General features: G+C 43.8%; 2 protein-coding genes across 2 annotated transcripts; one reads left to right on the top strand and one right to left on the bottom strand.

Moving 5' to 3' along the window:
- Positions 1-1998: 1998 nt before the first annotated feature.
- Positions 1999-14287, bottom strand: plekha8 (pleckstrin homology domain containing, family A (phosphoinositide binding specific) member 8). The gene is made up of 13 exons (XM_042318489.1): positions 14067-14287; positions 13679-13795; positions 12959-13114; positions 10884-10996; positions 10515-10673; positions 9520-9551; positions 9009-9145; positions 7923-8256; positions 6345-6430; positions 5606-5664; positions 4652-4853; positions 4463-4524; positions 1999-2837 (listed from the first exon to the last, which is right to left on the bottom strand). The coding sequence occupies exons 1-13, from the start codon at positions 14104-14106 to the stop codon at positions 2640-2642; spliced, it is 1695 nt and encodes a 564-aa protein (XP_042174423.1). The 5' UTR covers positions 14107-14287; the 3' UTR covers positions 1999-2639.
- Positions 14259-16506, top strand: fkbp14 (FKBP prolyl isomerase 14). Its single transcript, XM_042318490.1, is given in 6 exon segments — positions 14259-14282; positions 14703-14911; positions 15520-15674; positions 15985-16113; positions 16279-16296; positions 16412-16506. Coding segments are annotated over 6 exon segments (630 nt in total).
- Positions 16507-17245: the final 739 nt, after the last annotated feature.

The following is a 17245-nucleotide window of genomic DNA, read 5'->3' as shown; positions in this document are numbered from 1 at the left end:
AGGATATATCAATTAGACCACCATCTATTTATCAGCCTCTGCCGCAACATTAATGGCCAGGCATTTATAAAGAGGCACTTGGATCGTGGGCTGGCAGGGGAGCAATATAGGCGACAGTATCAATTTAAATAAATTAATGTAAAAGTTTTGAATTATATTTGACAATTTCTCCCAATTAGAGCAATCAGTTGTTTGTGTAGGTGATTGCCATGACTTGAATTTTACGTTCAGTTTTATCGCCCCAAATTTCACGTGAACAAATTAATTACTCACAAATGAACATAGCCTTGTGTGTATCAATTTAACCTTGTTTGACAATTATTTCTCACTGATATGAAAGGTCCTTATGCTTCCAAAACCATGCTCTCAACAAACTCAAGTGTCAGGACTCTTAAGAAAACCCCATGGAGAAGATGCCTTCATCCAATGACTTGTGTGTAATGGAGAGTCATAATGAAGGGCTAGGAAGAGGGGATTTCACAGGGTTGTAAATGTTAACTGAAATGCCCTAGGTAGAAAGACCATCCAAATGACCAAAACGTAGCCACTCATGATTTCATCAAGTTTAATACATATGTAAAAATGCCATCTTATGTACATTCGTATAAAATGTGTTCTGAAATGGTGAGATACAAAAACATTAGCATTAACACTAGAAATTATTCACAACAAGGAATCAGCCTATTGCACATCGGTCAGATACTCCTGCTTTGTCCAAATGGTTCAGTGCATCTATAACAAGACTGAATTAATGTCCAGAACTAAGAGGCCAAAGTTAGACTGCCTCTATGATGATCCCCGTTGTATTATTCTTAACCCACAACAGTCACAGAGAGGAAAGTCAGCTAATAGAAGACAATAACAATCTATCCACCATGATTGTTAATACATTTTGAATCAAGGCCTTGCTATATATTCCACTTCAGTTGGCACCTCAGTCGAACCCTATACATTAAAACATCGACATTTCCATCCATATAGAACATGGTTTATTCCATAAGTTACTCATAAAGACTACATTTAAATGATTACCATAATGAGGAAAATAATAGTTCATGTTAATGTCACTTGGTAAACAATACATTTGTAGATGAGACAATGTGAGAGAATGAGAATGGTTCTGGAGGGAGGGAGGAGGTTGGTTCTGGAGGGAGGGAGGAGGTTGGTTCTGGAGGGAGGGAGGAGGTTGGTTCTGGAGGGAGGGAGGAGGTTGGTTCTGGAGGGAGGGGGAGGTTGGTTCTGGAGGGAGGGGGGGGTTGGTTCTGGAGGGAGGGGGAGGTTGGTTCTGGAGGGAGGGAGGAGGTTGGTTCTGGAGGGAGGGAGGAGGTTGGTTCTGGAGGGGGGAGGGAGGGAGGGGGAGGTTGGTTCTGGAGGGAGGGGGAGGTTGGTTCTGGAGGGAGGGAGGAGGTTGGTTCTGGAGGGAGGGGGGGGGGTTGGTTCTGGAGGGAGGGGGAGGTTGGTTCTGGAGGGAGGGGGGAGGTTGGTTCTGGAGGGAGGGGGAGGTGGTTCTGGAGGGAGGGAGGAGGTTGGTTCTGGAGGGAGGGGGAAGTTGGTTCTGGAGGGAGGGAGGGAGGGAGGTTGGTTCTGGAGGGAGGGGGAGGTTGGTTCTGGAGGGGGGGGGGTTTCTGGAGGTGGCTTCTGGAGGGAGGGGGGAGGTGGCTTCTGGAGGGAGGGGGAGGTGGCTTCTGGAGGGAGGGGGAGGGGGGAGGTTGGTTCTGGAGGAGGGGGAGGTTGGTTCTGGAGGGAGGGAGGAGGTTGGTTCTGGAGGGGGAGGTTGGTTCTGGAGGGAGGGAGGAGGTTGGTTCTGGAGGGAGGGGGGTTGGTTCTGGAGGTTGCTTCTGGAGGGAGGGGGAGGTTGGTTCTGGAGGGAGGGAGGAGGTTGGTTCTGGAGGGAGGGAGGAGGTTGGTTCTGGAGGGAGGGAGGAGGTTGGTTCTGGAGGGAGGGAGGAGGTTGGTTCTGGAGGGAGGGGGAGGTTGGTTCTGGAGGGAGGGGGAGGTTGGTTCTGGAGGGAGGGGGAGGTGGCTTCTGGAGGGAGGGGGAGGTGGGTTGGTGGTGGTACGCAGGTCATCCATGTAGATACAGTATATTGGTGTAGGAGTTCAGCAGGGATCAATACTAACACCGCTACATTATACTCTTCAGTGTTGTATGTAGTTCATTACATGCAGCCTATGTAGGCTGTCAAATAATGCTGTCAATAATAACAATATCAGCCCCAATTTAAAGTAAAAGTCCATATTTGTGCAATCTCAGCCACCAATGGTGCAGCTGTTCATAATGGAAGTCACAGGAGGGAAAAGAGCCTGAGTCTAAAGTACTGTACACTACATCAAGTACACCAGAGCCACCGCTCTGCTGCGGCGGCTCAGACCGGGCTCTCCTCTTCTACCTCCTCCACTTCCTCTTCCTCCTTCGTCAGTGTATCCCAGATGGTCTGAGTCTGAGGGCTCTCTTCCTCCTCTGGTAGTGCCCCTCAGGCCACCAGTTGGGATCTCGTGTCCTCCTCTCAGACCACCAGTTGGGATCTCGTCTCCTTCTCTCAGACCACCAGTTGGGATCTCGTCTCCTTCTCTCAGGCCACCAGTTGGGATCTCGTCTCCTTCTCTCAGACCACCAGTTGGGATCTCGTCTCCTCCTCTCAGACCACCTCATCTGACTCCAGGTTGTATTCTTCATACAGGGCATCCAGGATGGCCAGTTGTTTCTCCATGGCAGGCAGGTAGACCCCCAGGTCCCGGTGCATGCCTGTGTAGAATCCTTCTTTCAGTTCCTCCCCCTCTCTGGACACCAGAGCCGCCGCGAAGCTGCTGTATGATGGCGCTGCTCGGAGGGCCAGCTGGGAACGAAGAGACGAAGTGACACTAAGTCTCACACACCAACACACCAAGGTTATTATAGGTTTGTACTTACACTACTGTTCAAAAGCTTGGGGTCACTTAGAAATGTCCTCGTTTTTGAAAGAAAAGCACTTTTTTTGTCCATTAAAATACCATTGTTTATGTTGTAAATGACTATTGTAGCTGGAAACGGCAGATTTGTTTAATGGAATATCTACATAGGACTGATGGTTGCTGATAATGGGCCTGTGTTCCAACAGCACGTTGTGTTAGCTAATCCAAGTTCATAATTTAAAAAAAGGCTAATTGATCATTAGAAAACCCTTTTGCAATTATGTTAGCACAGCTGAAAACTGTTGTGCTGATTTAAAGAAGCAATAAAAAAAACTGACCTACTTTAAACTAGTTGAGCATCAACATTGTGGGTTCGATTACAGTCTCAAAATGGCCAGAAACAAATAACTTTCTTCTTAACTCATCAGTTTCTCTGCAATTTCTCGCATGAAATAGCGTTCATTTCTCCGAACAAGAATAGACCGAAGATCTCGTACAACACGGTGTCCACGCTGTGGACGTCCTGGGCTGATGTGGTTATACGTGGTCTGCGATTGAGGCCGGTTGGACGTATGGCCAAATTCTCTAAAATTATGTTGGAGGGGGCTTATGGTAGAGAATTTAAGATTCAATTCTCTGGCAAAAGCTCTGGTGGACATTCCTGCAGTCAGTATGCCAATTGCACACTCCCTCAACTTTAGACATCTGTGGCATTGTGTTTGACAAAACTGCACATTTTAGTGGCCTTTTATTGTCCCCAGCACAAGGTGCCCTTGTGTAATGATCATCCTGTTTAATCAGCTTCTTGATATGCCACATCTGTCAGGTGGATGGATTGTCTTGGCAAGGGAGAAATTCTCACTATCAGGGATGTAAACAAATTTGGGCACAAAATTTCAGAGAAATAAGCTTTCGTGCCTATGAAAAATTTCTGGAAACTTAACATGTTGCATTTATATTTTTGTTCAGTAGAATATTATTTCAGTTTGTGTGTGATATAGGTTTTTTTATAAACAATGGCAACGCTGCCATGTTGATCTGAGCCTTGCTGTTAGAGAACATTAGTGTCTGACTTTCAGCTGTCGCATATGCACCTCCCCCCGACTCCAGTCCTTGACAGCTGGTTGTTTTAGAATTACCACTCAAACGCGCCCAATATCTGCAGTGCTGCTCCTCGTCTTGCGGAGTTTCCCTTTAAATTATAAAGTCAATCTCAATGTGATCCGCAAGATTCAGAAGCTTGAAAACCCCATTCGAAAAAAATCCTTAAAACCCCATTTTTGCCTCCCCAAAAAAAACTAAATTTTTATTTTTATTTTAGTTTGTTTTGGAGTCAAAGATAAGTTTCAGTATAGCTTTTCAAACAGGTTTGTTAATTATTTTATTTCCATTTACTAAATAGTTTTTGTTCCTTGATTAGTTTGTTTCAGTTGACTATAATAGCCTTAGTGCACGCACAGACACATGCCCGCCCGCCAAAGTGGGCCTGATCTTATGATGGGATACTTTTTCCAACTATAAACTGCTTCGTTAAAAAGGGCTTGAAGACTGATTATCAAGTATTACTCACAGCAAATACACCTCGCACAACCCATCCATGATACTGCCGCAGACTCCGTCCATAAGCATTACCTGAGTGGACGCGGGAGGGGAGTGTGTTAGGAATACAGAGGACATTACGTAATACACTATATGACATCAAACCAAAAGAGGACTATTAACCGTGTGTGTGTACCACAGTGTTGCGATGCTAACTCACCCAGCGCTCCTGGGATATCCCTTTCCCCAGAGTTGACCAGGGACAGGAACTCCTTGAGGAATTTGAGTCCTCGTTTGAGCCACAGCAGGGCCTCGGTGGCTGAGTTACGGACGCGGGCCACGCCGGTCTGCACCTCGTGGAGCACTATGGTCTGCAGTGTGGGGAAGCTGCCTGGGTCCGACGACAGCTTCTGGTGGATCTTCTACAGACAGCCACACAGAGAGACAGAAGAACTTGTCGTCATAAAGACAATGTCTGATGACCAAATGGCACCCTATTCCCTTTATAGTACACTATGTGCGCCCTGGTCAAAAGTAATGCACTACATAGGGAATAGGGCGCCGTTTGTTACGCAGCCCCAGCAGTTCTTATATGTTTCTAAATCTGGTTGGTCGTGTCGTGTTGCCACTTAGCAGGTTTAATTGTTCCATGACAACACTGGAAACCATAGCTTGTTATTTCTGGCGGTAGAGTAAAATAACTCTTAAAGCTCTGCTAGTGAAATGTTCCAGTGCTTTATACACACAGCACTGCCTAATGACAATATATCACTTTCACCTTCCAGCACAGAAATTGTTAGAACAGTATTTGTTTAGTGTGTATTCTTCCCAACTGAAGAGTTCACAGGGCAGGTTAAGGACCCTTTTCCCTCTGTAGTGCACTACTTCTGTACTGCACTACCGTATATAGGGAATAGGGTGCCATTTGGGACAGAACCAGTGGGTGTAAAAGTCCATTTGGTCCCATTGTAACTGCATGGAGGGAGGAGAGTCCCTCTTGTGGTCATTTAGAGAACTGTTGATACCAGACAGGCTTATACAACATCTGCTCCCAGAATGTTATGCTGATTTGAGCAACTTTTTAAAAAGGCTTTAGTAAACTTAATCTAACTTTAATTTCCTGTAATGAAAAAAACTAACATTGTTCTAAACTCAAGACAGCCTTTCCTCTTACCTTGATGTTGCCTGTAAAATCCATTTTTACTGGACCAAATACTGTGGATCCTAGTTTGTCTGAGGAGAGAGAGTCCAATGTCACTTCAATGCTGGATATTTTTGTTACACTATTGTGTCCTTGTGGGGCGGTTTCACGGACACATTAAGGATAGTCCTGGACTAAAAAAACAGTTTGACAGAGAATCTCCATTAAATGCTTTTGAGTCAAGAATGTGTGTTAATCTGTGTGTGTGTGTGTGTCCCCATTCCCCAGTAACCATTACAAATTGATGTAGACTTCACTAGAAGAGTAAATTCTAAGTATAACATGGAAGAGATCGTAAGCCTGGAGGATCCAGAGCCATGTGTGTAACATACAATACATACCCGTAGCTCTTTATAGTTTATCACAGTGACATGCATTACGGTCGGATCACACGAACAATGGACAGAGGGCTGTTGTATGACTTCAAGATGGATTACACACTCCAGACTCACATACACACACCCTCCCTCCCAGGAAACCCATCCACTTGATTAGTAAAGTAAGAGAAAGAAATGCCTCCAGTCAACCAGAGAACACATCCAATAGGATGATCAATTAGATGCAGACGAGGAGAACAGTATGGACGTGTGAGAGGAGACTGAAGGAAACATGGACAGAGCATGCACCACCACCAGGTGGAAAAGATTATTTACAACATGTTTCACAAAAGATGGAGGAAGAGACAGACAGAGGAGTGAAGTGACCGTCCTACCTAATACAGGCACTATTGCATAGCATGAGTCCAGAAAGGCTTGTGTAGGAATACCACTGTCACCGTCCAGTCTTATATCACTAAATCTAAAGAGAAGTCAGAGAGATTCAAACAAGGGGAGATATTAGTGAGGTCCAGCATCGACAACCTTTATTTCATTCAATCAAACCAAAACAGAAAAGAAACAGATACAACCAAAGCCAAAGACAGACTCCACACAAGACCATGCTGTCAGGCCATTGGGTGATTTGATACTTGTTTTGAGTTCTTGTCTCGAACTTAGATACATTAGAACTATTTATTATACAGGTGTATCAAAAGCATATCAGCTATGTTCCCCAACCTCTACGGCGTTGTTCTAAGGATTTCATTTTCACTAGTTCTGTGTTGGATGTTTACTGCACTTAAACACGTTAACACTGCTTACATTGTCTCTCCCCGTCATTGGAATACTGTAATATCACAAGTGAACATCACGGTTATGATCATTCATATCACAGTTATGATCATTCAATTCACGGTTATGATCGTTAAAATCTTATCTTACTGCTGAATAACACTGTTAAAAAGGGGCTTTCAAATGTCATCAAAATGAAAAGAAAGAGTGAAAGGATTACCAAAAAACACAACCCCCAAATCAGATGAGGGCATCTCTGTAATAGTCATGTGATCAACCGAGAACACACCAGGGTAAAACTTGTTATATGTTCAAATGGGTTTAAAAAGTCAACAACAAACGTGCTCTGTTTTAACCTAGTCAGTCATTAACAGCAACAGAGTGGGCAAGAGCACAAAGATCTGGGACCAGGCTAGTTCTCCCTTTTTCTTTTCGCACAGGCATGGAAAAATGACCTTTGCCCTTTCATACCCAAAGCATTAGCATTGGGCCTAAACAGTATATATCAGAGTAGCACAATTTGCAGCATAATCTGAACACACTAAATACATTAATCTCAATAATAAATACCTCATTGTGTAACATCATTACAGTACCTAGAATAATGAATTCATGGATTAGTGTATGTGTTGGCCCTTGTTCTGTCTAGTTACTGCTTGTGAAATATTAGCATTGACCGCAGTTGTAAAACACCTACACTCTGGGGTGAAGTTTTCCCCGAGTTACAGATCTATCATCAGCTTCCCCTCCCACAATGCAACAAGTGAAATCTAGACAAGCCTAAATATCTTATGTAGACTTGTCCTTGTTTTCCCCATACCAGGCTAATTGTGCATATTCTAACCAAAAACATGCTTAATACAAGCCATTTCTCTTATTTCAAGATATTTAGCTAAATATTTTACCTTAATACAATGATGTCTATGCGTTCAATATAAAGGAAGATGGAGGTAGTTTCGTGAGCCAATGCTAACTAGCTTAGCGCAAAGAAAATGTATTCTGCATCAGCTAGCATGCTAGCAGATACCAAAGACTTCCAGTCTTTGAGCTAACGCTACATTGCCAAAATCCCAAACTATCCCTTTAATGCAAAACTGACCACAGATCAGCATTCTAGGGTCAACTTCACCCTACACCGTAAGGTCTACAGTATGTGTCCCTCCTGCAGTGTGTCCCCATACCTGTGACTCATCGTACTGAAGAATGTGTCCACCTGCTCTGTCTCCTCTTCTTCTCCCTGTGGCTGGGCAGGCTGCTCCTCCTCCAGCTTGGCTTCCTCTTGGTCAGTGACAGCTTCCTGTTGGTTCTGGGTCACTTCCTGTTTCTCTTCTTCTTGGGCGTTGCTCATTTCCTGCTCCACCTCTTTGAATTCCTCCTCCTCCTCCTCCTCTTCCTGCTGTGCTGGTTGGTCGGTGTGTTCTGGGTCAGGGTCTGTGTGGGTGGTTTGGGTAGTGGCCTCCTCTTCCACTGCAGACTCCTCTGGGCCCTGGGGGTCCCTGCCGACTGGGCTATTTTCTGTATGGCACAGAGAGACACACAACATGTTCACAAATGTTCTGTTCCAGTTGGCATGTATGAGCCATAGCAACTAGCATGTGAAACCCATTCAAGCAGAAATTGTCAATGTCATTTCAAGGAGAACTCTAAACCACTACCGTAAAAGTATCTACAAAGTATCTACAAAGTATTCTTTGTGAAAGAAGCACTTTCTGAGTTCCACATTTATCAAGTGCCAGTGATACATCTAGCTTCGTACATTGGGGTCCGTTATTTTAATCAATGTTAAGATAAATATAATAAATCATTGCCAACTTCAGCTGGTCCTCTCTCTACAGAACTCTAGAAGACATTGCCAACTTCAGCTGGTCCTCTTTCTACAGAACTCTAGAAGACATTGCCAACTTCAGCTGGTCCTCTCTACAGAACTCTAGAAGACATTGCCAACTTCAGCTGGTCCTCTTTCTACAGAACTCTAGAAGACATTGCCAACTTCAGCTGGTCCTCTTTCTACAGAACTCTAGAAGACATTGCCAACTTCAGCTGGTCCTCTTTCTACAGAACTCTAGAAGACATTGCCAACTTCAGCTGGTCCTCTTTCTACAGAACTCTAGAAGACATTGCAAACTTCAGCTGGTCCTCTTTCTACAGGACTCCTGCATGGTGAGCAGTAAAAGGTCTCGTGCTTTGGAGGTGATTCTGGTTCACATACAGGGTGTGTGTGTGTATACATGTACATTTGAAAGGGCAAGTGTATTTAAATGAGAGACCTGTTGGGGGTGTTTGGGTGGTTCTCTCAGGGAGCGTGTCTGGTCCGTCTTGTTGGTCTGGTCCCTCTGCTCCAGAGTCAAGGCTCTGGTTGTCATGTGTTACAGATCCTCCTGAGATTTCTTTACACTCCCTGTGTCTGGAGAAAAAGACAATTAAGCCCCCCACATCAAAGAGAACAAGACAATAACCCCCACATCCCAGAGAACAAGACAATAACCCCCACATCCCGGAGAACAAGACAATAACCCCCACATCCCAGAGAACAAGACAATAACCCCCACATCCCGGAGAACAAGACAATAACCCCCACATCCCGGAGTACAAGACAATAACCCCCCACATCCCGGCCACAGAGTTATCATGGCTACATATCTAATGCTGTAGTTTCATGCAGTTAGTGGACATGTAGCAATTCATGGAAGATGGAGATAAGGGAGTGCTGGTGTAAAGGTTGAGACCGCGAGGAAAAAGTTAGCTTCAAACCAAACTTCTGAAAAGAGAGCCACCTACTTTTCCTGATTTGATTGATTGCCAGGTTTGACCTGTGGAACAACAACAAAATTGCACATTAGCCAAAGACAGAGCAGTATGAAGAGAAAACGTTGGCTGGCTAAGCTCATGTGTAGAATCACGGTCGTCTTGCACCAAACTGAGGCCGTCAAATCAAAAGGTAGTCCAAAGTCCTAATGTTTCCTCCGACACATTGGTGCGGCTGGCTTCCAGGTTGGATGCGCGCTGTGTTAAGAAGCAGTGCGACTTGGTTGGGTTGTGTTTCGGAGGACGCAGGGCTTTCGACCTTAGTCTCTCCTGAGCCCATACGGGAGTTGTAGCGATGAGACAAGATAGTAACTACTAACATTGGATACCACGAAATTGGGGAGAAAAGGGGGTAAAATAAAATATAAAATATAAAAACGACTTAAGATATTGACTCCAATCTAGATTGAGCCTTTAGATTTTGTGACAACTAACAACTAAATAAACTTTTTCCACTTCTCTCAGACTTATAAAACGCGTTTCCAAAACGCACTACCAAATATGGTGGTGAGAGGAAGCCACTACCAAATATGGTGGTGAGAGGAAGCCCAGTGGCCGGCAGTGGGTGAAGATGGAACCAGATGGATTTTGGCCGACATTCTGCTGATTTTCTCATCAATTAAACATTTGATCGCAATACAGTTCTGTTACCAAAACTAAAATATGTTACAAACAGAGTGGACTAAGTTTCGTAGACTTTACCGTTTCCCAAAGTTTTAAAATTGTTGTTACTTAGGAGTGCAAATTCAAATTGAGTTGTTGCACATGCTCACTTCAGGGTAGGCGCAAATATGCAAAGGAATGCTAGAACGCGCCAATAGGATCTCGCTAGTTCGTGCGTGGCTCTGCCCACCTCCTTGCTTGTTCTGCCCAATATGACTAATTTGTTCTCATTTGAAACGATGGGTTGTGGTCTATCTTGGTTTAGTTATAAAAAACCTTTGGCATCTCTATGTGTACGCCGGTACCTTCTGGGGTTTGATGGTTGCCACGGGAGGTGACCCGGGTGGGGTCTTTGTGGCCTGGTCTGAGCTGAAGGTGCGGTTGGCGATCAGCATGCACTCCTCCAACGTCTTGATGAAGGTGGTGCATGTAGATTTCACCATGGTGCCAGGGTTCTCCCCAGCCTGAAACAGACACACAGATAAACACAACCATCAACTCCTAAGCAGATTGCTTATCCCTTGTTTGTGCTGTAAAAGTGACTGGCCATTTGCATTGCAACATAATCCACTGGCGATTCAAACAGAGCATACATACTGAACTCAGTGAGAAAAGGTTCTGGTTGCACAGAGAGTAAATAGGCCATTGAAAACTCACCCCGCCCTCTGTCTTACCTCCTCAGTCTCCTCACTGTCCTTGATCTGGTTAACTTGCTGGAGCAGAAGGTCACAGTACAGCCTCAACTCTGACATCTTGGTCTTAAGAGCCTCTGTGTTCTCCTGGTGCTCTGAGGGAGAGAGAGAGACGCAATAAAAATATCCTTGGTTGTGTTATGTGAATATTTAAGATGAATAAAGATCATATTCTCTGCATACATTTCCCTCTCTTTAATACACAATGTCCAGTGTTCTGTTGGTGGCTCTCTATAATACACAATGTCCAGTGTTCAGTTGGTGGCTCTCTATAATACACAATGTCCAGTGTTCTGTTGGTGGCTCTCTATAATACACAATGTCCAGTGTTCTGTTGGTGGCTCTCTATAATACACAATGTCCAGTGTTCTGTTGGTGGCTCTCTATAATACACAATGTCCAGTGTTCTGTTGGTGGCTCTCTATAATACACAATGTCCAGTGTTCTGTTGGTGGCTCTCTATAATACACAATGTCCAGTGTTCTGTTGGTGGCTCTCTATAATACACAATGTCCAGTGTTCTGTGGGTGGCTCTCTATAATACACAAGTGTTCTGTGGGTCCAGTGTTCTGTGGGTGGCTCTCTATAATACACAATGTCCAGTGTTCTGTGGGTGGCTCTCTATAATACACAATGTCCAGTGTTCTGTGGGTGGCTCTCTATAATACACAATGTCCAGTGTTCTGTGGGTGGCTCTCTATAATACACAATGTCCAGTGTTCTGTTGGTGGCTCTCTATAATACACAATGTCCAGTGTTCTGTTGGTGGCTCTCTATAATACACAATGTCCAGTGTTCTGTTGGTGGCTCTCTATAATACACAATGTCCAGTGTTCTGTTGGTGGCTCTCTATAATACACAATGTCCAGTGTTCTGTTGGTGGCTCTCTATAATACACAATGTCCAGTGTTCTGTTGGTGGCTCTCTATAATACACAATGTCCAGTGTTCTGTTGGTGGCTCTCTATAATACACAATGTCCAGTGTTCTGTTGGTGGCCCTCTATAATACACAATGTTCAGTGTTCTGTTGGTGGCTCTCTATAATACACAATGTCCAGTTGGTGACTTTCGGGTTGATGGTCACTAGACTGGATGCTGTATGTTACGGATTAAACTCATATCTGTTGATAGTGATTGACGCCAGACTGGATGTACAAGGACTAAACACACTGATTATTATTGTGTTGTCTGAAACACTGTGTTCCTGTAGAAGCTGACAGTCACTGCCTTTTGTTTTAACTTCATACAAGCCTTCTGGGCTGGTGTTTACAGAGCAGCTGTCTGCTGATTAGGATTTAGTCTCAGAGAAGGCCAGGTAGACATTTTCTCATTTGCTGTGCTGGAGGCGTCTCCCTGTTATAACTTGTAATAAACAGGATTGGCTTTAACTGAGACTGCTCTTCTCTTTTGTTCACCCGGAAATTCATTTTACTGGTTACGTCCCAAATGACACCCTATTCCCTATTTAGTGCACTACTTTTGACCAGGGTCAATAGGCAAGTAGTGCACTATATGGGAATAGATGCCATTTGGGATGCGGAGGTTCTCATGTACTTGCTGTAGATCATCAACTAGTCAGCAGCGGGACAATTTTTTTATTGAGCTGGGCCGGAACATAATTAAAAATAATTTGTAGACTGAAAATTGGCCGCAAGAATCACAAAATATATTTGACAAAAACATAATCATTTCAAACCTGGCTTACATTTATACGATCACGTCTCTATTATGTGGGAATACTTTGGAACAGATTTTACAGTCTCACGTCCAACAAATAAACACATTGTTTTGGGGGTTTTTTTGCTCAGAAAACTTGGGTGATTTTATTTGTCCCTCCCTCGGGCCACCAGTTGAGGTATATAAAACACATTCATTTCATGAAGTCAGTTGGATAGCTTTTAACAGGTCACCCATGTAGACCTACATGTCCATGGCAGGCACCAGGCTACAACAGGTAAAACCAAGCCAAACACCCACAAAGCAGCATGAAATCGTGTTTCAGTCAAGCTATTGTGTTTTCAGACTTGTTTGGAGTAACCCAAAGCTATCACCTTACCTTTCTCTCTCTTGGTTCGGTTGTCGGTGAGGCAGGCCTTTGCAGATCCCAATGCGACCAGCCATTTCTGCCTCTCCGCTGCATTGATGGCTCTGAGGTAGAAGTACTGTTCTCCAGGGATGGTCAGGTCAACCCGTGTGAAGTCAGAGGAGTGGACTAGTAAGGAGAGATGGTGGAAGAGAGAGAGAGACAGAAAGTGGGTAAACCCCAGTTAACAGCAGACTCAAGGGTGTAGGACAGTGGTTCCCAACCTTTTTTGGTTACTGTACCACCAACTGAATTTAGCTCTGCCTGGAGTACCCCCTCATGTGCCATTTACCAGTAGGCCTATGGGCTCATGAGTCTTCTCAAGTACTCCTGTGGATAGGCCAAGTACCCCAGGTTGGGAACCACTGGGGTAGGAGACATTTTGGCAATCATATGTGGTTGTTATGTTGTCTATAGTTTGTCTACCTTTGTATATTCCACTTAATTTGTACACTAGAGTGCACTATATGTTGGGTCATGGGTCACATGTATATAGGTACACAGGGAAGCAGGAAGTGGGAAAGAGTTTTTCAAAGGGAAGGTTTGGGGACAAAAACAATATAGACTAAGCTTCAGATTGACTCTTCAGTAGGGTGTAGCCTATCTAGTTCAAAGGATCGCAACAGTTAGCATGTTGTCATAATACAGGCCACTGTGTCTTTACCAAGCCAATAATAGCTACCAAGTACCAACCTTGTATTTCACACACTGAGATTTTGATGCTTCCCTTGCATCCTTTCCAGGAATCCTCTTGCGAGTCATAGTAGGACAAAGTCCCTCCTTCCAGTACAAACCAGCGAGGCTGCCAACCTGGAAAAAAAGGATGTTGATAACTATGACCACTGTGGAAAAACAACATTTACTATTCATTGTAACCTGTAGTTGCTAGCTATCTAGCTAACAGAGTAAGACATATGACTCAGTGCCATCCAATGACAATTAGCTAACTAGCTAGCTAAGGTTAGATCATGTTGTTTTTCTGGCTGATTACCTGTCCAGCTAGTTGTTAGCTAGCTAGCTAACAATCTGATTCAAAGCTGACTTATTCAGAAGCTCAGTTAGCTGCTTAGTTTCTTCTTACCACTTATGTAATTTGTCCACTTGAATAGGATTCCCTCCATTCTTCATCTGTTTCTGAGGTTCATTACTTGTTTATTAGAACAAGACGCCGGCCACAGCTGATCCTGGAGACTCAATTTCATTCCCAAGTAAGATTTTCGGAAATAAAGGACCCGTTTCATTTGGATACGACAGAAAAGTACGTAACTCATACATGAATGGGGTTCCATGTGATCGCGTGAGATCCCGCCCAGTTCTATGACGTCAAAGGATTTGCGTTTTAGGCCCTGTGGGCGTAACAATGTGGGAGGAACTATGTATGTCCTCCAATGAACAGAAACTATTTAGAAATTGGGTGCGGCCTCCAAAAATTCTCTCCAATCGCAAAAAAAGGTGGTCTCACAAGTGAACAAGGGAAACATTTTGCAAGTACCTCTCTCAGTTTGACTGCCACGTAGCTATCAATTGGGCTAGACTCCGTGCTTCTACACCTGCATTGCTTGCTGTTTGGGGTTTTAGGCTGGGTTTCTGTACAGCACTTTGAGATATCAGCTGATGTACGAAGGGCTATATAAATACATTTGATTTGATTTGATGCACACTTGTTCGTCAGGCCTAGTTGTGTACTCTGGTGTGATTAATCTATCTATCCAACCAGAAACCACTGAAATGTAACTTTTATATTTTTGCAAATTTTTTTCGTGCTTTTTATATATATATGAATGGTGCTAAACTACCCGAACCAGTGGTGAAAATTGAGGTTTTGCATAAACCCTTTGTCTGCTTTCAGAAGTCGAAATATGGAGACATACTTCTTGTGCACTTTGAGGGATTTCTGGAGAGCAATGGCACCATGTTTCATTCCAGGTGACTTGTTGAATCCGATATGAAATGCTCTGTTGATTGGATAAGGTTCCGTTGCCTGTTGCTGCAATCTTAGTCTACTAACCAAAGGTCAACCAGTCCATCATACTCAAGGGTTGAATTGAGATCTTGAAGTTGGCACAAAAAAAAACCCAGTTGCCCACCAAATGAATCCCCTTAATCACACTCCCATAACACCTGCATGTTTGTCGACATTGACAATCTTTGTGTTTGTTTTTCTGAGTAACCGTTTGGTTTTTGGGACAGTCCAATCAAAAATGATATTTTGGTATTTTGTCAATTAGTCCACCATTAATACAATCCTAACAATGGTGCACGCCAGAACTGTGTTTTTGCGTGTGAACCAGAGGAGGCTGGTGAGAGAAGCTATAGGAGGATGGGCTCATTTTAATGGCTGGAATGAACAGTATCAAGTATATGGAAACTACATGTTTGACTCCGTTCCATGAATTCCATTCCAGCCATGACAATGAGCCCATCCTCCCATTGCTCCTCCCACCAACTGCCACTGGTGTGAAATAGTCCTTTAATTTAGTGGTTACTGATTTTTCTTTAAGAACACTATGATGGATCTGTGTGACTCTTGTCAGCTGTAACCACAGGGACAAGCAGCCAGTGTGGTTCATCCTGGGGATCTGAGAGTTGATCAAGGGTTGGGATAAGGGGCTGAAGAACATGTGTCCAGGAGGGAGGAGGGAGCTCATTATCCCCCCAGCTCTGGCCTATGGCAAAGAGGGAAAAGGTATTGCACATGTATTAACCTATGACTACCAGTAGCTTAGTGCTTACCTAACCCTTCATACCCAATTACAGAACGTTAGCCTGATCATTAGTGTGAACGTTAGTGTGATCTCCTGAAGCACTGAAATCCATAATTACTTTCATTCGCTAGGTGATTCTTTTGTGTCAAGGGTCAATGTCATCGGATGCACCACAAATGGGTCAATGCTTTACTTTTGACTAGAGCGCTCTGGATGAAATAAGTCCACTAGGGAATAGGATGGCATTTGGGAAACAGCCATCGTGTTATATTGCTCACGTGTATTTTGTCAGGTAAAATCCCCCTGAGAGGACGTTGATCTTTGACATTGAGATCATGGAGATTCGGAACGGTCCCAGGTCCCATGAGTCGTTCCAGGAAATGGATCTAAACGATGACTGGAGGCTCTCCAAACCAGATGTAGGCATCAGAGGACTCTACACACGGCAGGGATTAGTGGACCCTCCAGTCACAAGCTACATGTGACTCATGTTTTTGCGAGGCAGAGGATCCCTGGTTCGAGCTCAGTAAGGGACAGGGTACCTAAGGAAGGAAGTCATACTGTTACACCAGGATAAACTCAGTCAAGCCCAGTATTTGAACCCAGGTCTAGTGATTGTTAATCTCCTGTAGGCAGATTATTTTACTTCTGGGTTACAGAGATGAGGTGTTTGTTAATGTGAGGGTTTTATGTTCTCTCTGTGACAGGTGAAGGAAGAAAGAGTTTGAAAGACATGGCTACCCTGCTAATGACACGCGTCATGAGGCGATGGTGCAGGACTTATTCATATCTTCTAGAGTCTACCTACAAACATAATGAGCTGTAGAAGTCTGAAATTAGTTTGCAGTAGGTCAAGCGACTGTCTGTGTTGTTAGCCCAGTTATAGAGATGAGGTGTAGAAGTCTGAAATTGGTTTGCAGTAGGTCAAGCGACTGTCTGTGTTGTTAGCCCAGGTATAAACCAGCCTTTACTCCTATTAACATGTCATTTTAAATGGTTAATCGGTCATGAATGTACAATTAAAGTGTTCCGAGGAGCACTCAGGATTTACTGCTTTATATTTATGTGATATGGGTATTTTTCAGGGTTTTGTGGGTATGAAAATGCCATTTTTTTATGTTTTATTTTTAACTAGGCAAGTCAGTGACTTGAAAAATTCTTATTTACAATGATGGTCTACCGGGGAACAGTGGGTTAACTGCCTTGTTCAGGGGCAGAACAATAGATTTGAACCTTGGTAGCTCCAGGATTTGATCCAGCAACCTTTCGGTTACTGGCCTAACACTCTAACCACTAGGCTACCTGCCTCCCCAACTGCCTTGAAGACGTATCATAGAGAACACTAAATCCATCCACTGCATTTCTACCCAATGTGACCCATGTACAGTTATTCACATTCATTTCAATGATTTTCTGTATAGATACATATTTTTGTGTTAGTCTTTAATTCAAGTCTTTAGTTCAAGTACAAGGCTGATGGTGAATGATGGGGTCACCAGTTTGTAAAGTATCATACAGTATTCATAAGAATATCTGTATATGTCAGCCACTGAAA

The sequence above is a fragment of the Oncorhynchus tshawytscha genome, unplaced genomic scaffold (genome assembly GCF_018296145.1).
Source record: "Oncorhynchus tshawytscha isolate Ot180627B unplaced genomic scaffold, Otsh_v2.0 Un_contig_4572_pilon_pilon, whole genome shotgun sequence".
NCBI lineage: Eukaryota > Metazoa > Chordata > Actinopteri > Salmoniformes > Salmonidae > Oncorhynchus > Oncorhynchus tshawytscha.
This window is presented reverse-complemented; position numbering and strand designations above follow the sequence as displayed.

Excerpts from the sequence above, each read along its gene's own strand:
- plekha8 (XM_042318489.1), bottom strand. The coding sequence starts at position 14,106 with ATGGAGGGAATCCTATTCAAGTGGACAAATTACATAAGTG. Across the intron at positions 13,796-14,066 it reads GTGGACAAATTACATAAGTG|GTTGGCAGCCTCGCTGGTTT; the intron begins GTAAGAAGAAAC and ends CTTTTTTTCCAG. Across the intron at positions 9,146-9,519 it reads AATCAATCAAATCAGGAAAA|ACACAGGGAGTGTAAAGAAA; the intron begins GTAGGTGGCTCT and ends CTTTTTCTCCAG.